Source organism: Dysidea avara, chromosome 11 (assembly GCF_963678975.1).
Source record: "Dysidea avara chromosome 11, odDysAvar1.4, whole genome shotgun sequence".
Classification (NCBI taxonomy): domain Eukaryota; kingdom Metazoa; phylum Porifera; class Demospongiae; order Dictyoceratida; family Dysideidae; genus Dysidea; species Dysidea avara.
In genome coordinates, this window is record NC_089282.1 from 1,924,748 (window position 1) to 1,952,106 (window position 27,359).

General features: G+C 37.4%; 1 protein-coding gene across 7 annotated transcripts in view; it reads right to left on the reverse strand.

Annotated features, from left to right (window-relative positions):
• LOC136239471 (methanethiol oxidase-like) overlaps positions 1-27,359 on the reverse strand; it is a 27,671-nt gene continuing 312 nt past the window's right edge. The window contains exons 1-11 of one of the 7 annotated variants that reach the window (XM_066030211.1): positions 13,856-14,012; positions 13,738-13,794; positions 13,461-13,532; positions 13,288-13,408; positions 13,121-13,241; positions 1,983-2,165; positions 1,752-1,933; positions 1,625-1,703; positions 1,453-1,574; positions 1,194-1,405; positions 1-365 (exon numbers count right to left, since the gene is read on the reverse strand). In XM_066030211.1, coding sequence (XP_065886283.1) covers positions 203-365; positions 1,194-1,405; positions 1,453-1,574; positions 1,625-1,703; positions 1,752-1,933; positions 1,983-2,165; positions 13,121-13,241; positions 13,288-13,408; positions 13,461-13,513 — 1,236 coding nt within the window. In that variant the 5' untranslated portion in view covers positions 13,514-13,532; positions 13,738-13,794; positions 13,856-14,012 and the 3' untranslated portion in view covers positions 1-202. Of the gene's footprint in view, positions 366-1,193; positions 1,406-1,452; positions 1,575-1,624; positions 1,704-1,751; positions 1,934-1,982; positions 2,166-4,359; positions 4,481-4,737; positions 4,853-11,057; positions 11,129-11,247; positions 11,433-11,483; positions 11,501-11,552; positions 11,693-12,301; positions 12,443-13,120; positions 13,242-13,287; positions 13,409-13,460; positions 13,533-13,737; positions 13,795-13,855; positions 14,013-16,538; positions 16,868-17,642; positions 17,855-17,901; positions 18,024-18,073; positions 18,153-18,200; positions 18,383-18,431; positions 18,615-20,202; positions 20,324-20,580; positions 20,696-26,895; positions 26,967-27,073; positions 27,262-27,359 lie in introns of those variants that run through there. The other 6 variants (XM_066030209.1, XM_066030208.1, XM_066030210.1 and 3 more) reach the window with 6 other exon arrangements.

Sequence of the window (27,359 nt, forward strand, 5' to 3'; positions counted from 1 at the left end):
TCAATTATATGTGATACCAGGTAATAGTACACATGACTGCAAGTGGAATATTTTAACTACTATAACTACTGATAAATACAGTTGCTCCCTAGTGCATTGGCTCCTATAAATTATTGAGCATACGTGGTCAGTTACTTTCTATTTAACAATACAAAAATACTCTCAGGGATATAGCTACTTTAAGACAGCTAAGTTGGCATTGTTATATCCAAATGTCTGAAGTACAGTCACCTCCAGGGTATCGTATTTCATGTGCTAGTGATGGTCCATCTGGTTCAGTGCCAAAGTCAATGAAGAAGTCTTTGTTGAGGGTGAGACCTCCCTTCTCAGTGTCCACGTCCATCATCAGTAGGAATGATCCTTTCCTAATAGAACAATCATCAACATGATGGATATTAAGGGGGTATCAAGTAGCCTGAAATTCCTTAGGAATCTCATATACCCTGTTTAACAATCTCACTGAGCTTTATAACATCTGAGATGTCTCTAGTTGTAAAAATTTTGTGAGCTCTTCATAATGTACTAACCATACAATCTTTTCAACATTGTACAAATTTGTACAAACTTTTGGAATATCAGGCTACCGTGTATTATCAATATCTGTGGTCATAGTGGCTTAAACAAGTGTGTATAGAAAGTTAAACACGTTGGTAAAGGAAAAGGATTGTATTGCTGTTAATCCAACAATAACAGTCAAAATTCTGGACTTCACGGCTGTGTTTATGGCACAGCTAGAATTACATAAGCTATATTGGTCAGGTATATCATTTTAAAACCTCACAATGTGTTATTTACATACTTCAAATCACTTGAGATTACAATCAGTAAAATAATATGTTTTGGTGAAAATGGTGCAACGTCTATGTATCTCTTACAATGTAAGGAATCATACACTTGTGGATGTGATTTGAAGAAGTAAAATCTCATTTGTTACCAACTTAAAGAGAAAAATTTAACCATATTATTGTAGCAATTTTGTTTAAAGCCAAAAATTTATTTGCTTCATGGTATGTTAGATATAGCCTCTAAGAAATGTGATTGCATTATTCTGCAGGAAAATTTCTGCTCTAATAAAAGTAAATTTAATGGTCAAGAATTGTAACACTACATGGCTAGTCTTAGCAGGTGTTTGGTCAGAAGTTTGTCTCTCAAATCCTTAGCCCATTCACCCATACATTTATTAATTATCGTACTTGACTAATTCAGGATAGAACTGGTTGTCCCATGCACTGAAGAGTGATGTGGTCACATAGAGTCTCTTTCCATCCAATGACAGTTGTAACATTTGAGGTCCTCCCTCAACCCTCTTCCCATTAAGATACACAGGGTCTGGTTGACTGTCTAGTTCTTTATCTTCTGTAACCTTCACTGCTCCATCACTACAAATACTGCCTCCCAAGAATATCTACCAGTATAGCATTTCATATAATACACTATACAATGATGTATTACCTGTCCGACAAGTTTAGGTTTAGTAGTATCAGTGATGTCATATTGCCTCACATCACCATGTAACCAGTTTGCAAAGTAAAGGTATTGATCGTCCAGTGAAATGAGACAGTCCGTTATCAGCCCTGCCCATACATCATGTTCCACAATACAAATGTACTTGAGTATGTTGTACCTGGCATTTCTGGTAAGGCCCAGCCATCTACTTTCTTTGACGGAACATCAATAACTTTGTCAGTTTTCCACGTACCACTCTAAAGTGGACAGATTTATTTACATGCAAGATCGATGATTAACCATACATCATCTTTGTAGAAACGTATTATATTGGTAGATAGTGCAGCTCCAACATAACCCTCTGTAGCATCAGGGTTGTGTAGAAAGCGAAGCTCTAATGGAATCATTCCGTCTGCTCCAAGGTCAATATCTTGTATTGGAGTGTGCTCCTTCCAGTCCCATACATGCAGGTTGTGACCATATTTACCTGATCAATAATACTTCAACATGACATGTATGTAGTAACAATACTATACCATCAGCAACATGTTGAGGGTTGAAGCCGACCTTGAAGAGGTTGGGTACACCCCATTCACTGCTGATCATCACGTTATGTCGAGGTTGATACCAGAAATCATAACCAAATGGAGTGGACGTTCCCTCCTTTTCCCATGTGCCAGCTACCTCAAATGTATTCCCATCCAGTAGAAGGAAACTACCTGTGGAAAATGATCTTATATAATACAGTATTTATATAATACAGTATGACAGCACAAATGATTATTATTGAACCACTGAAAGTGACTGTCAATTAAATGAAACTGATCGGTTGCAATTTGTTGGCTCTGGCACAGCAACATTATGGACCGGCAGTGACATTGTGCAAAATGTTTGTGACTGAAATTGTTTTTAAAAACGTGTATGGGCAATTCATTCTTAAATTTGAAGAGTATTTGGATCTTAAAGTTTGATATTTGTTTCACCATCATTCAAAATTACTATAGGGATAATTGAAACTGGAGGCAAATTATAGGGTAGCGTTTGTTCAGTAAAATCAACACAGACAACATGCAACATTCCACCAGCTATACAAAGCCCACACATTGCTTCTGTCACACCAGGTCCTTTAATAATACAGTGGACCCTCACAAATCCGACCTCCCCTGGGACCAAAGGCTGTTCAGATTACTGAAATGTTCGGATTTGTGAATCATCAATTAACACAGTGTTTTAAGATTTTATTGACTAAATAAGTATATAAGAAGTCTTCACATATGTCAAGTTTTACAGTACATTGTATACATTTTTGGAGTTAAGTTGAATGAAAGTGTCAAGAGTAAGTTGCTTAGCATTACTGAAAGTGATGGGGCAGTGCACTCATCTTGACATTCATACCAAGTGAAACACTTGTCCATAAGTCTAGTCACTTCTTAACTTTAGCTTATCTTCATTCTTTTTAATGTCACTTACAGTTGATTTGCCAATGCCATATTCTTTAGCAATGTTGCTTAAACTTACTCCTCCAGTAATCTTTTTCAATATAGTAAACTTTTGTTCAATTGACAAGGTCACAAGGTTTTGCTTTTCTTCAGCCATATACTCAACTGCTTAACCTCGCTAAAAATGCATTTATTGCTGGGCGTTAATTAGAATTTTAAAAATTGTTTGTTACATGACCCGTTTGGATTATCCGAGGATCCAGATTACAGAGGGTCGGATTTGCGAGGGTCCACTGTACTACAAATTACCATTTCAGTTTGTCACACTACCCAGAAGAGGTGGCTCTAAAAATCAGCCTAGTGTAGCCTGAGGCATGCTGAGGTTCAAAACAAATAGTCTGGTAGTATAGCCACTCCATGGAGGTATTAGTTGATTTTGATGTTATGGAGTTGGAATGGTTTTGGTTACATATGGACTCTTTGTCAGTAAGAAGCGTAGTATAATACTTTGTTTTGAATATTTGGAAGCCCCAAACTACAACTGGCTTTAATATTTCCTATAGCAGTAAGAGATGCATATTATTGATTATTTCATTGAGAATTGTATATGCTTCTTACTATTAGGGTGGCTGCATTATTAGAGTATCTCAACAGTGCACTTGTCACACATGTTTCTATTATTTCTTTGAAAGCCTATTGTCATTATTTACCAGCCTAGAGAGGAATTTTCAGCTCATTCCCTTAAGCATTTTGTCTGGTAGATTTGCTTCATTCTGCACGAAGCAATGTATATATGAAAAAGCGGTTTTGTTCTCCACTACCACGTGTACTGATAAAAACAGAATGACTATTTTATTCAAGTATCTGATTGCCCTATTGAAGTATTTCAATTGTTCTTGAAATTCTAAAATGGTATAGCCAAACCAGATTGGCGGACCATGGGTTCTTGCCTAGAGATGTAGATATAAAACTTTGTACATAACCAAAGATTTACAAAATCTACCAAAGTTCTCTACAACGTTGGAAATTTGTAGTGTGTTTTGTCTCTTTTCTTTGCATATCTTGATAATCACATGCCTGAAATCGTTAGCTGAACATAATACGTACCATTGTAAATCTGTAACCATTGGCTGGCTGACATTTTGGATTTTAACCAGCCTTTTTTGAAAGTATGCTGGAAACAGGGAGTGATATCATAATATATAAAATGTTTTCACATGAGACTATGTGTGCAAGTAGTGTGTGAAACTATTAACAAGAACATCTACCATGGTAGCTTTTGAGCTGCAAAACATACGTCTTACCTTACGTCTTGATGTCACTGATTAGACTTTTTGTATCACAAATGGAGCAACACATTTGATCTACTAGAATACTATAACTTGTAAACTATTTGAATTTTAGTGTTTTGTGTGGTTACCCAAATACTCAATTGACTAATAAATACAACATTGTAATGTCAATCAATACATACCTTTAGCATTTCCATCCACATCTCCCATAGCACTGATCATCACTTGTCCATTACCAAGACAATGTGAGGTGTGAGGGAAGGTCAACTTAGCCTTTGTCTTAATATCACCAGGTTCAACCACCTGTCAACACAAACATAGCTTAATATCATTGTCCATGTACTTGTGTACAAACTTCAACCACCTTGCCTATCTACGCATGCCGGTATAACCAGAACTGGTGACTAAATGTCAAGTATAAGTGTGAAACTGCAGCCAGTAGTACAGGCTGCTGTTGTTGTACAAGGTCCGTTAATAATTGTGTGGTCCATAATAATAATTATTGTGTGTGTATAGAGAATGAATGTTTCAGTAAACATTTTGGTATAGTAATACCTCACCTTAAAGACCTTAGGAGCTGTTGGGTTGCTACCAGTATCAATGACATAAACTCTTGAGGATGACAATGATGGTAGAATGAGCTTGTTGCGTGATTTACTGGCATCTCCAAAACAGCTACAAAAACGGTCACTTATAATACAGTGTGTTATATTAAAGTGTCTCTTTAATAACAACATCTCTTGCCACATTACATCATTTTTATAGGACCTTGTTGAAAATTCTTTGGTAAAACCAATTAAAAAACCAATTTTGTAATTTCTGATGACTTAAATAGAGATGGGTAAACACCATAATCATTATTGTCTTTTCAATAATACTGCTGTATTATATTATTTTGAATTAAGACCTTTGGCAATGTTGTAATGTGGTAAAACTAATGTTGTGTCTATACCAAAAACAGTCAAGCTGTGAAAAAAGCTCCAAAAAGGCCAGGATGAAAAAAGTTACAAAATCAAAGGAAGAAATGGCTGCAATGATGCTAATGCCAATCATTTTTAATGATCACTCTGTCACCATTAAGATGATTGGCCTTAGCTGTGATCATTGGTATTAGCAGTGATTTCACAACATTTTTCATCCTGGCCTTTTTGAAGGGCCATGGCTGTTTTGGTATAGACATCGCTTCTTAAATTGGCCATAGCTTTGAGGCTTCCTTTTTTTCCCAGGAATGTGACAAATACTTATTATTTGAAAGTAAATAAACATAGCTATTTGGGTGACTTCTGAACCCTGTACAGGGTGTTATGTATAGCTGAACTCTCTACAGGCCTAGGGTGACCTTTTACATGGCTGAATACAGGGTGAATAGTTTGTAGCTGAACTCTTTACATGGTGACTTTATTATAGCTCTCTGCAGAGTGACTTGTAACATAGCTGAACTCTAGTATACAGGGTGACTTATTCATAGTTGAAATTTCTAAGGTGATGTTTTTTGCATCTGAGCTGTCTACAAGAAGACTTTTATGTCACCCTGTAGAGAGATAAGCTATAATCAAGTCATCATGTTGAGGGTTCAACCACAAACAAGTCACCCTGTGGAGAGTTCTGCTAGCTGAAATTTCTACAAGGTGACTTGTTTGTGGCTGAACTATCTATATGGTGACTTGGCTGTAATTGATTTCTCTATGGGTGACTTGTAACATAGCTGAATTCAGAACTCTACAGTGGTGGATCTAGGATTTTTGAAAGGAAGTTTCTGGGAGGTGTACTGTAGTTCTCCATAAAGCCATTGCATTAGCTAACATTTATATAGATATGTAGCTACACTATTGTGGTAGCTACCATTTAGATGTCCTTACTTGCTTTTGCTTTTATCACAAAAACAAAAGATAATGTTTTCCCTTGCTTTAAGGGTCTCTTCTCTTTCATTTTCTTATTTTTGAACTTGCGCAGAAACAAGTGCCTGAAAAAATAATTATCAAGTTAGCAGATGAGCTGCTATGCTTTTGATCTAGTTGGCGAAAGAAGACATTTTGTAAGTTAAATGTTACTGCTATGATAAAGAAATATTTACAACAGAATAATGGCTTACTCAGCCAGCATCACTTTTAAAAGTGAAATTCTGAAAGAGGGTTTCTGTCGAAACTACCATAACCCTTCTAGATCTGCCACTGCTATATGTGGTGATTTGATTGTAGTTGATTATCTCTACATGGTGACTTGTTCATAGCTGAACTCTATAGGGCGGTACTTTTGTAGCTGAACTGTACTATACTACACTGTAAAATTGAAAATGTGAATGTCATACAAAATTGCCATCATTTTGTATGACTCCTGTGGCAATTTTGTATGATATTCATACTTCTAAATTTACAGTGTAGGGTGACTGCACTATTAGAGTATCTCAATTCTCAATTGCATGCTAGTTGGTTTTTGTAGGATAAATCAACCTGATTCCGATAATCAATTTGTACAGCAACTATACTGAAAATAAACTACAAGCGCTTAAATTCGCAGCCACAACTTCTTTTTGCACTTGTCTACAACATTGCAATTTGGCTTACAATGTTCACCATGGATTAGCAAATCAGCCAAGATAGAGTGTTAACCCTGTAGTCACTTACGCTTATGGGCATGAAGGTGGTTTAGTTGAAGAAATAATGACAATCTTGCTTATATTTACCATATCATAAACAGACATACGTGACACGCATACTGTTGGGGATACAGAACCAAAACAAAGAATTTTGAACTCTCCATGAGCAGGCAAATACGATGGTGTATAGCTTTAATCGATTTGAGTCTTCTTTCTCTGAGTAATGGCCTGATACAAACTTGCATATTTTTTGTAGCATGTGTAATTTTACAATTTTTAAAAATAATTTTCGCTCAATATGCTTATGTGAACAAGTAAGGTTTTTGCTGAGATGGTCACAATTAATGTACCTATATACTGATTTTCAGCTCATTCTATTAACTAGCTTTCCCAGTAGACGTGGCAAGAAAATAGTTTTTTTATTAACAAAACTCAATATCACATTTGTTACACATGACTGGAGTTTTATATAACTCTGTGACTGTTGGCACAAATTCTTTCAAACCACAAAATGCATTACGATGGTTACTCCACATACAGACCTATGGCTGCGACAAAAATATTGCGCATTGCTCTTTTGTTCTCTATCTAATGTGCATGAAACATGGGATTGTAAATGTGCTGGAATATGCTCTTATTGGCCACTAAAGCATGTGCAAGTTATAGCGATTGTACTAAGTGGTATGATGAAGAAAAATACAAAGAAACTAAGACAAACTTTGAAGGTGCACATCTCAGTGATAGCTGGGTAGATTTAGCTCAAATTTGAAACAGGAGGTGCCCCACCCCAAAGGAATTTTTACTGCAAGCATAGTTAATATTTGCTTAGGCACTATCAAACTATGGATGTATGAGAACGGAATTTTTTGGTTTCTGTACAACACACTCTTGTGCGTCCGCACTGGCCGTGCTTGGCTGCATGACACACTATTGTGTACACTTGCGCAAATATGCTGAGATACAGTAGGCCATACCCACAAATAAAAGTAACCATTATTGAGCCCTGCAATATGTTAATATACCATAAGCGTAGAAATTTTCGTGGTGTATAAATTTTCGTGGATTTCGTAGTTTGCACTTGATCCACGAAAATTAATCCACATAAAGCTGATCCACAAAAATTAATCCATTTAGAAACTCATGCCTCAGCTCAAGCAGACCTATTAACCCTCGTATTAACCATTACCACAAATGCACTTTCCTTTACTATGTATTAACGTGGATAATACAGATCTATTAATTCTATGTAGCCTATGCGCTATGTACGACTTGACGATGACATGTGCACCTGTTCACCAGTGAATAGATACTGATGGCCTTCAAGTGTTCAAGTATCTAAGACCCATTTCCTCTGATTCCAGCAGGCAAGATTCTTTTGTGGTGAGTCAACCCCACAAAATGGTTTCCTTAGTCCCAGATAAGTGTGCCAGCGTGAATGGAATAGCCAAAACTGTTAAGCTGTAAATCTTAAATGCAACCTTAAAGCACTAATTTGCTCCCCATGGCTCCTCGAGAAAATAAGCTGGCTCACAGTCGACCATCGAGATTAAACCACAAAAATTATACCCACAAAATTTAATACACTGACAAACCTGTCTTTTTGGCAAACCACAAAAATTTTACCCATGAAATTCAATACGCTTACGGTAGCCACATTGCCTTGTATTGTTGTAGAAAATATCTGTATATTTATTGTTACATCTGTATACTGAAACTTAAACAGTCCACACCAACAATGTTCGTTAGCTAACAGATTATCAGTTTTAATAATCACTACTAAAATGTGACCGGATCTGCGAAAAAGGGACATAATCGCACAAGCCTAAATTTACAGTATAAAGCATTGAATACATTGGGTGGAATACTTATGTATCATTGAAAAAATTCCGTAAAGTTTTTAATACCTCTTTCTTAGTGAACGAAGGGACTAACAAGACAAACCTGGATATCATCTAATTCGCCTGCTCAACAGGAGTTGGAAAATCTTTGTTTCGTTGCAGCAGACCCAAGGATATGTATGTTATGAACGTTTGTTTACATCATGTCGAAGCGATTGTATGCGATCAATTTTTCTTCACGAATTTTTCCTTTGTATGCAGTGAAGAAGGGTGAGTAATGGAAAAACTTACCCAGTAATTGATTCCCCTGTTCATGACGAATATGATGGTGAAAATTTTAGTCCCAAACCTCGATCCGTTGGTAAGTTACAACCGTTTTTGTAAGCACCTGTAATATATTTTCCCTATACTTGCTGTACAAATCAATTTTTCTGTTGTTGCTACTTTGTAGGGCAGGCAAATGAAGCTGAAACTTTGCCAGTGGGTACACTTGGCTAAGTAGATTATAAATATTTAATAAACAGGAATTCGAAAAAAATGTATCCTGTTTTCGCAGATCTGGTCACAAATGTAGTGACAATTTTAAAATGTTATATGTAGGCCACATCTCTCCTCTTTCTTGGCACTGACCTACTGTTAGTTATAAGAGTTTATTAGTAACAGTTTGACACTTAAAGTGTTGATACACCGAAACCTACATACCATCATTTTTTGCATTGTGACAATCAACAGCTAATCATCACAAGTACACACAAAGTATCAACACTTGCACACATGCTTTAACTCTTCATTTCAAGAACCCTTACAAGTTAACTTCTGTGGTTGAATAGTCAGTGTAGTTACCACATTATATTAAGGTGACAATTAGATTAAAACACATAAAATAAAATTATCAAGGGAATTTATTTAGGAGGAGGTTATTAAACATACAGTCTCCTTTTCAGCATGACCAGAACTACAAATGCAATGATGTGGTGTATGAGGCTTATTATTAAAGTTCTCAATAGCAGCACAACCTGCAGCAGCACTCTGAAAGTATACTAAAAGTATTACATGTGAAGAGTTCTTACACAGAATGCTAAGTGCAAGGATAAGGTCAAACAAACTTGGTTAATTGTTTGATTTGTTTATCATTCTCACCCACAGCAGTTTTCATCCCGCTGGCTCAAATTCAGTTATTGCCGTTATTAATTATTTGATTTGATGGAGAGAAGATTGACTGTCAACTACTGAATTTTTGAAGTACATAATCTGATCAGGATATCTGCAGTTTTATTATCGAGGGTCACTCATTTTTAACCTCAGGTTACCTACCAATCTTGATAATTGTTAAATTTCAAGGATGAAAATTTTGAGGACAGGCATGTTAAGGAACCACAACATCTACAAAAATTACGTCCCTTGAACATTTCTATGCATGCGGCATTGATTCTGGTGGTGATTCCTTGTAAAATCATTTTGGAATGTAATACAATTATAAATATGTTATTTTGTTGATGCTGGCATGTCCTTAGATGGTGATTTGATTGTCGATCTACATGACTGCATGTTTGGACTACTAAAGCTACTTACGAGATTAGAATATGCAATACATAAACATTGTTACATAAGTGTATGATTAAAATTAATGTCTACTAATAGAACATTACATTTGCACACTGAAGCCTGTGTGTACAATCGTGGTAGACACAGCCCCATGCCATCATGTATCTACAACTCAGCAGAGTGATGTGTGGAACTCTACAATGACAACTCCATGTATAACTAACCTATACAGAGTCATAACAAAGCAGTATGACTAGCACGTGCTAGTCCCTCAACACACATGCATTTTTCCAATACACTAAAAAAGTCTCACTAAGGGTGTGTACTTGGTAGACACATACTCAGACCAAATAAATTACATTACTCACCACAGCATTTATATAGCTGCTACACATAACTACAGTATTTGTCAGAGTTGTACAGCTGGGATATGCAGCACAAAAGAGTAGAATTGTTACAATATACAATCTATAATAGCAACTTTGCTGTTTGACTCCATAACAGCACAAAGCTTAACTTGCATAGCCCCATTGTACATGCTTCATTGCAGATCTCTAGGGAACTGGACACCTTTGGACTTTTCTTAACCTAATTTATTATTCAACAACTGGGTTAGCTACACATATTGATACAACCAGCTAGACGCCATGCAGATCCACCTAGAAATGCAAATTTTTCAAAAGTTATTAGCTATAGGGTTGCTGACTGTCGCCCAATAGGTCAGAGATTATGTAACCCCATACACATGTAGCCCATGTGTCCCACATGTTCCCCATGTGTTGATATGTTCCTTTATATAATCAAAACAAGTTACCTTATAAACATCACTAACAGTTACATGGCAACCACAACATATACCACTACAGCCACAACTATATAGCTAGTCTATTGTTCCTCATACCTGCTGCAAGCATTCCACCCAGAGTGGTGCAGCTCGTCATCACAATATGGCATAGGTAGTCGATGAATTACCTGCAACGACAAGTGGTAGTAAATATCACTGCGTTACACAGCGGCTCTACATTGCAGCACAGCTAGTCGGATCAAATACTTAGCTACACCGAACATGCACGTGGCCTAGCCATACTGACCTTTCCGAAGTTGGAAGAAGCTGGGTCACAATCGATGGTAGCAAGGTAGTCAGGCTTTTTGCTGCTCGTTCCCGTGTAGATGCATGGAATATAAAGTAGCTTCTCACGTGGTCCTCGCTTCATGGCATCCAGCGGAGTAGCATACCCCGGACCCGAGCAATCACCGCATCCATCCATCTCAGCTTCTGCAATCAACAAGTGTATAAAACACCACACCCTCTATATGCTGCGTTTACATTTACAAAGTTTAAAATCGCAACCGTGACTGCAAGGGGAGGTTAGCTAACATTTCTAAACAAACTTACCAATTCGAGCTACTTTCTGCGCAGGCGGTGAAATTTCACTTGCAGCATTGAGATATACTAACCCCAGGTACGCGGAATTGGAAACGAGCGGCGCGCCTCGATAGCTCTGTTGTCACACTCCGTGTCCGGTGAATTTAAAGAATTTGACACCTTTGCCTGTCTTTAGAAGTCGTGCTCAACTGTTTAAACAGGTTGTAAACATGCAGTTCTTGTAAGTTGCTGAGTGTAAACAGGCCGTCACTTTCCAGTAGTATGCTCCTTTGCGTGACTTTTTCCATGCGAGTTTCAGTGGGACAACAAGAAATGCCGGCTTTTGACAATTTTTGGGGAGTTTCACAATTAGCTGTAGAAGGGGAATCGATTTTAGTGCTAAAATTACAGTGTTTTGTAACCGTGTTATAATTTGTACATACTTCAGAGGATTTGACTCAGATTTGCACTAAACATGCAGAAGTTCAATGTTTCAACTACGGGTTCAACTACAACATGTGTTATTCATCAGGTGGAGAACAGTACCTATGTTGGTTTTACAACTTCATATAAAACACATAATTTTATTTATGGAAGCCATAGGACATAGTTGCTTGCCCCCTTAACCTTCACACATATTTACATCAGAATAAAGCATTCGTCACCTAGCTACACCCATGCATGCAGTCTTGTTTTACAAACTTGTACACGTTGACAAATAGATTTGGTAAATTGACTGAATGTAAGATTTTGTGTAATAACCAGAGATGGTTCCTTACTTGTCCAACAAGTTCAGGGATAGCAGTATCAGTGATGTTGTACTGCCTCACATCACCATGTCCCCAACATGTGATGTACATGTAGTGATCATCCATCGATATCAGCAGATCCTTTACTAGCTATAGTGCTGTATATGTATGTATACCACACACTAACAACCTGTATCCTCCATGTACAAGCCTCATGGTCACCTGGCATCTCTGGGAGTGCCCAGCCTTCTACCGTCTTGGAAGGAATGTCTATTGCCTTCATTGTGCTCCAAGTACCACTCTGAAAAACAAGTCAATGTATATGTAACAATAGTACTATCACGCACCCTTGAATGAGGCTTTTTCACAGGCAATGTATTTTTTCATATTTGTTTTTTACCTCATTTTTATAGAAACGCATAATGTTAGAGGAGAAGGTGCAGGCTACATAGCCCTCTGTTGCATTCGGATTATGGAGGAAGCGAATTTCTAGTGGAATCATCTCCAAGGTCAATATGTTGTAGTGGTGTGTGGTTGTTCCAGTCCCACACATGTAGCGTATGACCATACTTGCCTATAGCAATACAGTGACACATACTCTTCAGACCAACACATTACCATCAGCTACATGTTGAGGGTTGAAGCCGTTCTTGAAGAGGTTGGGTACTCCCCATTCAGTACTGATCATCACGTTATGTCGAGATTGATACCAGAAGTCGTAACCAAATGGAGTGGATGTGCCTTCTTTTTCCCATGTGCCAACAACTTCAAACGTATTTCCGTCCAGTAGAACAAAGCTTCCTATAAGACACATGGCTATGCCCAACAGTATTTCCTTCTATGCCATACCTTTAGCATTCCCATCCACATCTCCCATTGCACTGACCATCACTTGTCCATTAGCAAGACAATGTGAAGTGTGAGGGAATGTCAAGTTGGCCTTCGTCTGTAGCTCAGCCTTGTCAACTATCTGTAGCAGTACATAAGTAGGTTGTGCGTGTGTGCGTGTGGTGCACCTTGAACATCTTTGGTGCCCTTGGATCAGTTCCAGTATCAATAAAACACAGGCGTGATGAACATATTGCTGGTAGGATGAGTTTGTTGTACACGTGGCTCTTTGTGGCATCTCCAAAACAGCTGACAAAAATGCCAGAGTTGAGGGGTGGCATATTGAAAGGATATTACTTACCTGCTGCAAGCATTCCATCCAGAATGATGGAGCTCATCACCAAGATCAGGCATAAACAGTCTGTGGATTGCCCTGCAAGACAAACAGACGAACCGACTGTAAATTTACTTCCTAGTTTAATAGCACGAAGTTTTGGTTTACAGAGCTAATTGATTTTTTTACACCACAAATGTCTCAGCCTTCCATATATGCCAACTAGCTAGCTATACCTTATGGTATATACTATACTATAACCTACCGGCAGTTAGTATATTTAGCATATTGCGTGAGCAAGTACCTTTCCACAAGTTGGAGAGGAGGGATCGCAGTCGATGGTCGCTAGGTAGTCGGGCTTCTTCGTGTTTGTATAGAGGCAGGGCACGTATAGCAGTTGTTATTGTTATTATCTTCTTTACCAGTTAGGTACAGTTTCTCTCTTGGGCCGTTTTTCATCGCATCTAGCGGCGAAGCGTAGCCAGGTCCGCAGCCACACCCCTTATGTTCAGCTGTCATTTCTGCAACAAGGCACCAAACAGCTATTCCTGCTCTGTAGAATTCTGCTCCTGCAGCAAAATGATATATATATATATATATACAACAGCGTGACCCACCCCGTGACTTGTGCGGTTGTCCGGAGTGCAAGGGTTCGTGTAAATAGTTCACACTGCGTGCATAATTGTGGTTAACTAATTTCCTTTGAACAGCACTTTGTTATAGAATTTTTCAAAAACTGTCTGAATGTCAACTATATGCATTGTCATGAGATGAAAATGTACGGCCGTTGCCAGTGTAACGTATACTTCCCCCCTGCTTTAGGACATGTGCTAGGACTGCCCCCTCTAGAAATCCTTGCCCTTGAGCTAGGGTGAGACCTAGCTCCCTTTTTAATACAAGGATTTTTTTCTAATAGAACAGTCAACATTTATATATGTTGGTAACATGTAATTAAAGTCCTCGAATAACAAGTAAATTCAGTAAATGAGAAGAAAAAAAACGAGAGCAATTCAAAGTACATGTAATGGAAGCACCTGACCCCGCAAGGTCAAGTGCTCCAATAGCCACTGGGCTGCCACGATGAGACCTGGCTCCATGCAAGCAGGTTACAGCTGACCTCAGTAAAGAAAAACTGGTGGAGCATCTAATCCAGGACACAACGCTACTATAACTGTGGTCTCTCTTAGCAGCAAGCAGAGATGCTAACCTCTTGTAAGCAGTAATGACTGCACCTCCCATTCCCCCAAAAGTAGAGAATACCAAAGGGGTGAAAGAGCCCTTTTCAACATTCCTATACTACTCCTATACTACTCATCTCTGGCACTGATCCCATACACTGCATGGACTAGGCAACCATCAGCACGATAACATATAACTAGCTATCAAGCTATAATACAGATATATTTGTGCTGTTAATTTATGACCATACTGCTACTGCGCATGGCAGATATGTAGTTGCAGTGGGAAACTTAGAAAATAGATGAAACAACTCTGGCCGTGCCATTACTAATAAGTGCTATCCCACTAGAGACCTGTGAGAAGGCTATAGGCCTGTAAATACAGGAAGTCAGAAACATGTATCTAAAACTGTGAAGAATGCAGAAAAAATCCCAGACCCATGCAATGGTGCATGACTATATATAAGACAATTTGGTTGACATCAACTGTGAAGGATATACATACAGCCAGTTAACAATGTCACAAGGGGTCAATATAGCCTCAATCCTGTAATCATCAATTGTGATTTATTAATGAGGCTATAGCTATGCAAACTCGATATCAGGATGTACTAGAACTGAAGAACCGATGCAAAGATTTTGGTGAGTAATCATTGATACAGTGTAATTGTAAACAGAGTAGTCCCTACTGCTGTTAGAAGTACTCTATATAGCCAATACATGAACACATGATCAAAATCAGACTCTATCACTTTGTAGAAAATGGCCATGTCATGTATGTTTGATGTCCTTGAGTCTTATATATAGCAAAGTGTTTCCCCATACAGTTTGCTTAATTGCTGTAGCTGCTGTCAAGGCTAGACCATTTGCAGATTTTGGAAGAATGTTGCATTATAGTTTTTCTGTGAAAGCAATTACACTTAAGGACATAAACTATAATACATGCCACAACTCTTAATTTGAACTTGATCAATGATCAGTCACCAGTACAGTAAAAATTATTTTCTTGGTGTATATATATATTGTGCATTTTTCTGAAACACAGCCATATATAAACTTCTAAATGCACTTGGACTAATTGAGCAAGCTAATATGTCCTGCATAATGATTTCAATTTGTATGCTCGTGCAATAGGAAAATGCTTTCTAAAGCCTAACAGGTCACATAGCTACATTTTTACCTCTGAAGGAGAAAACTTTCACATTAAAGGTGAGTCAAAACTTCAGAGTCATGACAATGTATGCGTATACTAATAGACAGCTGGTATCCAACCAGCTTTTAGCTAAAAGTCCTATGAGTACTACTACAAGCATTGCAAGATGGTTTCTCACCTGTTTGAGTTAGCAGTATCATACTAGTGATGTCATATTGCCTCACATTACCACAATCCCAGCATGTGAATGTTTGCATTGTTGTCAGTTGTACAAAATTCTGAATGGAACTCACATGAAAACTAACTAATGATAGGCAGCCAGATTTCTTCAAATTCTTACAAAGTATCTGATTGGCCATTTTTCATGTGATATATCACCAGTGAAAGGAATTGTAATCTACTGTAATGACATCCTCCCACCATAATATCCTCCACAACATTGTGTACATGCATGGGTGAACATTTTCATCAGCATGCAGGACTATGGAGTGAGTTATAGCTAAGCCCATCATTTATTCATTTCCATATAGAGTATATGCTTGTAGTGTACTATTGAGTAACCGTGGGTTGACCACTTGTAAAGCAGTTGGATAACTCACCATTTACTGCCGATCATTACATTATGATACCAAAAATGGTAATGAAGTGTGTGTATTTTCCATACATTGACTGTGATAATTCACTTTTGTGCAATAAAAAATTCATGACTCTGAGCTTTATGTTTCACTTGAAAAGATTTTGGTAACTAATGCAAGCTAGCTACGTACACATGTCTTATGTGATATCAGGTAATAGTACACATGACAGGAAGTGAAATATTTTAACTACTACAACTACTGATAAATAAATTATTGAGCATCCGTGGTCAGTTACTTTCTATTAAACAATACAAAAATACTCTCAAGGCTATAGCTACTTCAAAACAGTTAAATTGGCATTGTTATATCCAAATGTCTGAAGTACAGTCACCTCCAGGGTATCGTATTTCATGTGCTAGTGATGGTCCATCTGGTTCAGTGCCAAAGTCAATTAAGAAGTCTTTGTTGAGGGTGAGACCTCCCTTCTCTGTGTCCACATCCATCATCAGTAGGAATGATCCTTTCCTAATAGAACAATCATCAACATGATGGATATTAAGGGGGTATCAAGTAGCCTGAAATTCCTTAGGAATCTCATATACTCTGTTTAACAATCTCACTGAGCTTTATAACATCTGAGATGTCTCCAGTTGTAAAAACTTTGTGAGCTCTTCATAATGTACTATCATACAATCTTTGCTAAGTTTTCAACATTGTACAAATTTGACTATTAGGCTACTGTACTATTGATATCTGTGGTCATAGTGGCTTAAACAAGTGTGTATAGTCAAATTAAACATGTTGGTGAAGGAAAAGGATTGTATTGCAGTTAATTCAACAGTAAAAGTCAAAATTCTGGACTGCATGGCTGTGTTTATTATGGCACAGCTAGAATTACACTCTAATATCTAAGCTATATTGGTCAGGTATATCATTTTAAAACCTCACAATGTGTTATTTACATACTTCAAATCACTTGAGACTACAATCAGCATATGTTTTGGTGAAAATGGTGCAACGTCTATGTATCTCTTACAATGTAAGAAATCATACACTTGTGAATGTGATTTGAAGAAGTCAGCAATTTTGTTTAAAAAATTCATTTGCTTCAGGGTATGTTAGATATAGCCTCTAAGAAATGTGATTGCATTATTCAACAGGAAAATTTCTGCTCTGATAAAAGTAAAATTTAATGGTCAAGAATTGTAACACTACACGGCTAGTCTTAGCAGGTGTTTGGTCAGAAGTTTGTCTCTCAAATCCTTAGCCCATTCACCCATACATTTATTAATTATCGTACTTGACTAATTCAGGATAGAACTGGTTGTCCCATGCACTGAAGAGTGATGTGGTCACATAGAGTCTCTTTCCATCCAATGACAGTTGTAACATTTGAGGTCCTCCCTCAACCCTCTTCCCATTAAGATACACAGGGTCTGGTTGACTGTCTAGCTCTTTATCTTCTGTAACCTTCACTGCTCCATCACTACAAATACTGCCTCCCAAGAATATCTACCAGTATAGCATTTCATATAATACACTATACAATAATGTATTACCTGTCCAACAAGTTTAGGTTTAGCGGTATCAGTGATGTCATATTGCCTCACATCACCATGTAACCAGTTTGCAAAGTAAAGGTATTGATCGTCCAGTGAAATGAGACAGTCCGTTATCAGCCCTGTCCATACATCATGTTCCACAATACAACTGTACTTGAGTATGTTGTACCTGGCATTTCTGGTAAGGCCCAGCCATCTACTTTCTTTGACGGAACATCAATAACTTTGTCAGTTTTCCACGTACCACTCTAAAGTGGACAGATTTATTTACATGCAAGATCGATGATTAACCGTACATCATCTTTGTAGAAACGTATTATATTGGTAGATAGTGCAGCTCCAACATAACCCTCTGTAGCATCAGGATTGTGTAGAAAGCGAAGCTCTAATGGAATCATCCCGTCTGCTCCAAGGTCAATATCTTGTATTGGAGTGTGCTCCTTCCAGTCCCACACATGCAGGTTGTGACCATATTTACCTGATCAATAATACTTCAACATGACATGTATGTAGTAACAATACTATACCATCAGCAACATGTTGAGGGTTGAAGCCGACCTTGAAGAGGTTGGGTACACCCCATTCACTGCTGATCATCACGTTATGTCGAGGTTGATACCAGAAATCATAACCAAATGGAGTGGACGTTCCCTCCTTTTCCCATGTGCCAGCTACCTCAAATGTATTCCCATCCAGTAGAAGGAAACTACCTGTGGAAAATGATCTTATATAATACAGTATTTATATAATACAGTATGACAGCACAAATGATTATTATTGAACCACTGAAAGTGACTGTCAATTAAATGAAACTGATCGGTTGCAATTTGTTGGCTCTGGCACAGCAACACTATGGACCGGCAGTGACATTGTGCAAAATGTTTGTGACTGAAATTGTTTTTAAAAACGTGCATGGGCAATTCATTTTTAAATTTGAAGAGTATTTGGATCTTAAAGTTTGATATTTGTTTCACCATCATTCAAAATTACTATAGGGATAATTGAAGCTGGAGGCAAATTATAGGGTAGCATTTGTTCAGTAAAATCAACACAGACAACATGCAACATTCCACCAGCTATACAAAGCCCACACATTGCTTCTGTCACACCAGGTCCTTTAATAATACATTACCATTTCAGTTTGTCACACTACCCAGAAGAGGTGGCTCTAAAAATCAGCCTAGTGTAGCCTGAGGCATGCTGAGGTTCAAAACAAATAGTCTGGTAGTATAGCCACTCCATGGAGGTATTAGTTGATTTTGATGTTATGGAGTTGGAATGGTTTTGGTTACATATGGACTCTTAGTTAGTAAGAAGCGTAGTATAATACTTTGTTTTGAATATTTTGAAGCCCCAAACTACAGCTGGCTTTAATGTTTCCTATAGCAGTAAGAGATGTATATTATTGATGAGAATTGTATATGCTTCTTACTATTGGGGTGGCTGCATTATTAGAGTATCTCAACAGTGCACTTGTCACACATGTTTCTATTATTTCTTTGAAAGCCTATTGTCAATTATTTACCAGCCTACAAAGGAATTTTCAGCTCATTCCCTTAAGCATTTTGTCTGGTAGATTTGCTTCATTCTGCACGAAGCAATGTATATATGAAAATGCGGTTTTGTTCTCCACTACCACGTGTACTGATAAAAACAGAATGACTATTTTATTCAAGTATCTGATTGCCCTATTGAAGTATTTCAATTGTTCTTGAAATTCTAAAATGGTATAGCCAAACCAGATTGGCCGGACCATGGGTTCTTGCCTAGAGATGTAGATATAAAACTTTGTACATAACCAAAGATTTACAAAATCTACCAAAGTTCTCTACAATGTTGGAAATTTGTAGTGTGTTTTGTCTCTTTTCTTTGCATATCTTGATAATCACCTGCCTGAAATCATTAGCTGAACATAATACGTACCATTGTAAATCTGTAACCATTGGCTGGCTGACATTTTGGATTTTAACCAGCCTTTTTTGAAAGTATGCTGGAAACAGGGAATGATATCATAATATATAAAATGTTTTCACATGAGACTATGTGTGAGTGTGTGAAACTATTAACAAGAACATCTACCATGGTATCTACCATGGTAGCTTTTGAGCTGCAAAACATACGTCTTAACCTTATGTCTTGATGTCACTGATTAGACTTTTTGTATCACAAATGGAGCAACACATTTGATCTACTAGAATACTATAACTTGTAAACTATTTGAATTTTAGTGTTTTGTGTGGTTATCCAAATACTCAATTGACTAATAAATACAACATTGTAATGTCAATCAATACATACCTTTAGCATTTCCATCCACATCTCCCATAGCACTGATCATCACTTGTCCATTACCAAGACAATGTGAGGTGTGAGGGAAGGTCAACTTAGCCTTTGTCTTAATATCACCAGGTTCAACCACCTGTCAACACAAACACAGCTTAATATCATTGTCCATGTACTTGTGTATAAACTTCAACCACCTTGCCTATCTACGCATGCCGGTATAACCAGAACTGGTGACTAAATGTCAAGTATAAGTGTGAAACTGCAGCCAGTAGTACAGGCTGCTGTTGTTGTACAAGGTCCGTTAATAATTGTGTGGTCCATAATAATAATTATTGTGTGTGTATAGAGAACGAATGTTTCAGTAAACATTTTGGTATAGTAATATCTCACCTTAAAGACCTTAGGAGCTGTTGGGTTGCTACCAGTATCAATGACATAAACTCTTGAAGATGACAATGATGGTAGAATGAGCTTGTTGCGTGATTTGCTGGCATCTCCAAAACAGCTACAAAAACAGTCACTTATAATGTGTTATATTAAAGTGTCTCTTTAATAACAACATCTCTTGCCACATTACATCATTTTTATAGGACCTTGTTGAAAATTCTTTGGTATAACCAATTAAAAAAACAATTTTGTAATTTCTGATGACTAAAATAGAGATGGGTAAACACCATAATCATTATTGTCTTTTCAATAATACTGCTGTATTATAATATTTTGAATTAAGACCTTTGGCAATGTTGTAATGTGGTAAAACTAATGTTGTCTATACCAAAAACAGTCAAGCTGTGAAAAAAGGGGGCGGCCCTCCAAAAAGGCCAGGATGAAAAAAGTTACAAAATCAAAGGAAGAAATGGCTGCAATGATGCTAATGCCAATCATTTTTAATGATCACTCTGTCACCATTAAGATGATTGGCCTTAGCTGTGATCATTGGTATTAGCAGTGATTTCACAACATTTTTCATCCTGGCCTTTTTGGAGGGCCATGGCTGTTTTGGTATAGACATCGCTTCTTAAGTTGGCCATAGCTTTGAGGCTTCCTTTTTTCCCAGGAATGTGACAAATACTTATTATTTGAAACTAAATAAACATAGCTATTTGGGTGACTTCTGAACCCTGTACAGGGTGTTATGTATAGCTGAACTCTCTACAGGCCTAGGGTGACCTTTTACATGGCCGAATACAGGGTGACTAGTTTGTAGCTGAGCTCTTTACATGGTGACTTTATTATAGCTCTCTATAGAGTGACTTGTAACATAGCTGAACTCTAGTATACAGGGTGACTTATTCATAGTTGAAATTTCTAAGATGATGTTTTTACATCTGAGCTGTCTACAAGAAGACTTTTATGTCACCCTGTAGAGAGATAAGCTATAATCAAGTCATCATGTTGAGGGTTCAACCACAAACAAGTCACCCTGTGGAGAGTTCTGCTAGCTGAAATTTCTACAAGGTGACTTGTTTGTGTCTGAACTATCTATATGGTGACTTGGCTGTAATTGATTTCTCTATGGGTGACTTGTAACATAGCTGAATTCAGAACTCTACAGTGGTGGATCTAGGATTTTTGAAAGGGAGTTTCTGGGAGGTGTATTATAGTTCTCCATAAAGCCATTGCATTAGCTAACATTTATATAGATATGTAGCTACACTATTGTGGTAGCTACCATTTAGATGTCCTTACTTGCTATTGCTTTTATCACAAAAACAAAAGATAATGTTTTCCCTTGCTTTAAGGGTCTCTTCTCTTTCATTTTCTTATTTTTGAACTTGCGCAGAAACAAGTGCCTGAAAAAATAATTATCAAGTTAGCAGATGAGCTGCTATGCTTTTGATCTAGTTGGTGAAAAGAAGACATTTCGTAAGTTAAATGTTATTGTTATGATAAAGAACTATTTACAACAGAATAAAGCCAGCATCACTTTTAAAAGTGAAATTCTGAAAGAGGGTTTCTGTCGAAACTACCGTAACCCTTCTAGATCTGCCACTGCTATATGTGGTGATTTGATTGTAGTTGATTATCTCTACATGGTGACTTGTTCATAGCTGAACTCTATAGGGCGGTACTTTTGTAGCTGAACTGTACTATACTACACTGTAAAATTGAAAATGTGAATGTCATACAAAATTGCCATCATTTTGTATGACTCCTGTGGCAATTTTGTATGATATTCATACTTCTAAATTTACAGTGTAGGGTGACTGCACTATTAGAGTATCTCAATTCTCAATTGCATGCTAGTTGGTTTTTGTAGGATAAATCAACCTGATTCCGATAATCAATTTGTACAGTGACTATAAAATAAACTACAAGCGCTTACATTCGCAGCCATAACTTATTTTTGCACTTCTCTACAACATTGCAATTTGGCTTACAATGTTCACCATGGATTAGCAAATCAGCCAAGGTATAGTATTAGCCCTGTAGTCACTTGCGCTTATGGGCATGAAGGTGGTTTAGTTGAAGAAATGTGGACAATCTTGCTTATATTTACCATATCATAAACAGACGTATGTGACACGCATACTGTTGGGGATACAGAACCAAAACAAAGAATTTTGAACTCTCCATGAGCAGGCAAATACGATGGTGTATAGCTTTAATCGATTTGAGTCTTCTTTCTCTGAGTAATGGCCTGATAAAAACTTGCATATTTTTTGTAGCATGTGTAATTTTACAATTTTTAAAAATAATTTTCGCTCAATATGCTTATGTGAACAAGTAAGGTTTTTGCTGAGATGGTCACAATTAATGTACCTATATACCAATTTTCAGCTCATTCTATTAACTAGCTTTCCCAGTAGACATGGCAAGAAAATAGTTTTTTTATTAACAAAACTCAATATCACATTTGTTACACATGACTGGAGTTTTTTATAACTCCGTGACTGTTGGCACAAATTCTTTCAAACCACAAAATGCATTACAATGGTTACTCCACATACAGACCTATGGCTGCGACAAAAATATTGCGCATTGCTCTTTTGTTCTCTATCTAATGTGCATGAAACATGGAATTGTAAATGTGCTGGAATATGCTCTTTTTGGCCACTAAAGCATGTGCAAGTTATAACGATTGTACTAAGTGGTATGATGAAGAAAAATACAAAGAAACTAAGACAAACTTTGAAGGTGCACATCTCAGTGATAGCTGGGTAGATTTAGCTCAAATTTGAAACAGGAGGTGCCCCACCCCAAAGGAATTTTTACTGAAAGCATAGTTAATATTTGCTTAGGCACTATCAAACTATGGATGTATGAGAACAACATTTTTTGGTTTCTGTACAACACACTCTTGTGCATCCGCACTGGCCGTGCTTGGCCGCATGACACACTATTGTGTACACTTGCGCAAATATACTGAGATACAGTAGGCCATACCCACAAAATAAAAGTAACCATTATTGAGCCCTGCAATATGTTAATATACCATAAGCGTAGAAATTTTTGTGGTGGATAAATTTTCGTGGATTTCGTGGTTTGCACTTGATCCACGAAAATTAATCCACATAAAGCTGATCCACAAAAATTAATCCATTTAGAAACTCACGCCTCAGTTCGAGTAGACCTATTAACCCTCGTATTAACCATCGCCACAAATACACTTTCTTTGTACTATGTATTAACGCGGATAATACAGATCTATTAATTCTATGTAGCCTATGCGCTATGTACGACTTGACGATGACATGTGCACCTGTTCACCAGTGAATAGATAGTGATGGCCTTCAAGTGTTCAAGTATCTAAGACCCATTTTCTCTGATTCCAGCAGGTAAGATTCTTTTGTGGTGAGTCAACCCCACAAAATGGTTTGCTTAGTCCCAGATAAGTGTGCCAGCGTGAATGGAATAGCCAAAACTGTTAAGCTGTAAATCTTAAATGCAACCTTAAAGCACTAATTTGCTCCCCATGGCTCCTCGAGAAAATAAGCTGGCTCACAGTCGACCATCGAGATTAAACCACAAAAATTATACCCACAAAATTTAATACACTGACAAACCTGTCTTTTTGGCAAACCACAAAAATTTTACCCATGAAATTCAATACGCTTACGGTAGCCACATTGCCTTGTATTGTCGTAGAAAATATCTGTATATTTATTGTTACATTTGTATACTGAAACTTAAACAGTCCACACCAACAATGTTCGTTAGCTAACAGATTATCAGTTTTAATAATCACTACTAAAATGTGACCGGATCTGCGAAAAAGGGACATAATCGCACAAGCCTAAATTTACAGTATAAAGCATTGAATACATTGGGTGGAATACTTATGTATCATTGAAAAAATTCCGTAAAGTTTTTAATACCTCTTTCTTAGTGAACGAAGGGACTAACAAGACAAACCTGGATATCATCTAATTTGCCTGCTCAACAGGAGTTGGAAAATCTTTGTTTCGTTGCAGCAGACCCAAGGATATGTATGTTATGAACGTTTGTTTACATCATGTCGAAGCAATCGTACGCGATCAATTTTTCTTCACGAATTTTTCCTTTGTATGCAGTGAAGAAGGGTGAGTAATGGAAAAACTTACCCAGTAATTGATTTCCCTGTTCATGGCGAATATGATGGTGAAACTTTTAGTCCCAAACCTCGATCCGTTGGTAAGTTACAACCGTTTTTGTAAGCACCTGTAATATATTTTCCCTATACTTGCTGTACAAATCAATTTTTCTGTTGTTGCTACTTTGTAGGGCAGGCAAATGAAGCTGAAACTTTGCCAGTGGGTACACTTGGCTAAGTAGATTATAAATATTTAATAAACAGGAATTCGAAAGAAATGTATCCTGTTTTCGCAGATCTGGTCACAAATGTAGTGACAATTTTAAAATGTTATATGTAGGCCACATCTCTCCTCTTTCTTGGCACTGACCTACTGTTAGTTATAAGAGTTTATTAGTAACAGTTTGACACTTAAAGTGTTGATACACCGAAACCTACATACCATCTTTTTTTGCATTGTGACAATCAACAGCTAATCATCACAAGTACACACAAAGTATCAACACTTGCACACATGCTTTAACTCTTCATTTCAAGAACCCTTACAAGTTAACTTCTGTGGTTGAATAGTCAGTGTAGTTACCACATTATATTAAGGTGACAATTAGATTAAAACACATAAAATAAAATTATCAAGGGAATTTATTTAGGAGGAGGTTATTAAACATACAGTCTCCTTTTCAGCATGACCAGAACTACAAATGCAATGATGTGGTGTATGAGGTTTATTATTAAAGTTCTCAATAGCAGCACAACCTGCAGCAGCACTCTGAAAGTATACTAAAAGTATTACATGTGAAGAGTTCTTACACAGAATGCTAAGTGCAAGGATAAGGTCAAACAAACTTGGTTAATTGTTTGATTTGTTTATCATTCTCACCCACAGCAGTTTTCATCCCGCTGGCTCAAATTCAGTTATTGCCGTTATTAATTATTTGATTTGATGGAGAGAAGATTGACTGTCAACTACTGAATTTTTGAAGTACATAATCTGATCAGGATATCTGCAGTTTTATTATCGAGGGTCACTCATTTTTAACCTCAGGTTACCTACCAATCTTAATAATTGTTAAATTTCAAGGATGAAAATTTTGTGGACAGGCATGTTAAGGGACCCAACATCTACAAAAATTACGTCCCTTGAACATTTCTAAGCATGCGGCATTGATTCTGGTGGTGATTCCTTGTAAAATCATTGTGGAATGTAATACAATTATAAATCATGTTATTTTGTTGATGCTGGCATGTCCTTAGATGGTGATTTGATTGTCGATCTACATGACTGCATGTTTGGACTACTAAAGCTACTTACGAGATTAGAATATGCAATACATAAACATTGTTACATAAGTGTATGATTAAAATTAATGTCTACTAACAGAACATTACATTTGCACACTGAAGCCTGTGTGTACAAACGTGGTAGACACAGCCCCATGCCATCATGTATCTACAACTCAGCAGAGTGATGTGTGGAACTCTACAATGACAACTCCATGTATAACTAACCTATAATATGGAGTCATAACAAAGCAGTATGACTAGTACGTGCTAGTCCCTTAACACACATGCATTTTTCCAATACACTAAAAAAGTCTCACTAAACAGGATAAGGGTGTGTACTTGGTAGACACATACTCGGACCAAATAAATTACATTACCCACCACAGCACTTATATAGCTGCTACACATAACTACAGTATTTGCCAGAGCTGTACAGCTGGGATATGCAGCACAAAAGAGTAGAATTGTTACAATATACAATCTATAATAGCAACTTTGCTGTTTGACTCCATAACAGCACAAAGCTTAACTTGCATAGCCCCATTGTGCATGCTTCATTGCAGATCTCTAGGGAACTGGACACCTTTGGACTTTTCTTAACCTAATTTATTATTCAACAACTGGGTTAGCTACACATATTGATACAACCAGCTAGACGCCATGCAGATCCACCTAGAAATGCAAATTGTTCAAAAGTTATTAGCTATAGGGTTGCTGACTGTCGCCCAATAGGTCAAAGATTATGTAATCCCACATGTAGCCCATGTGCCTCACATGTAGCCCATGTGTTGATATGTTCCTTTATATAATCAAAACAAGTTTCCTTATAAACATCACTAACAGTTACATGGCAACCACACTATATACCACTACAGCCACAAGTATAGCTAGTCTATTGTTCCTCATACCTGCTGCAAGCATTCCACCCAGAGTGGTGCAGCTCATCATCATAATATGGCATAGGTAGTCGATGAATGACCTGCAACGACAAGTGGTAGTAAATATCACAGCGGTTCTACATTGCAGCACAGCTAGTCGGATCAAATACTTAGCTACGCCGAACACGTGGCCTACAGCCATACTGACCTTTCCGAAGTTGGAAGAAGCTGGGTCACAATCGATGGTAGCAAGGTAGTCAGGTTTTTTGCTGCTCGTTCCCGTGTAGATGCATGGAATATAGAGTAGCTTCTCACGTGGTCCTCGCTTCATGGCGTCCAGCGGAGTAGCATACCCCGGACCCGAGCAATCACCGCATCCATCCATCTCAGCTTCTGCTAGTATTACAATCATCAAGTGTATAAAACACCATACCCTCTATATGCTGCGTTTATATTTTAAAGTTTAAAATCGCAACCGTGACTGTATTAGGGAA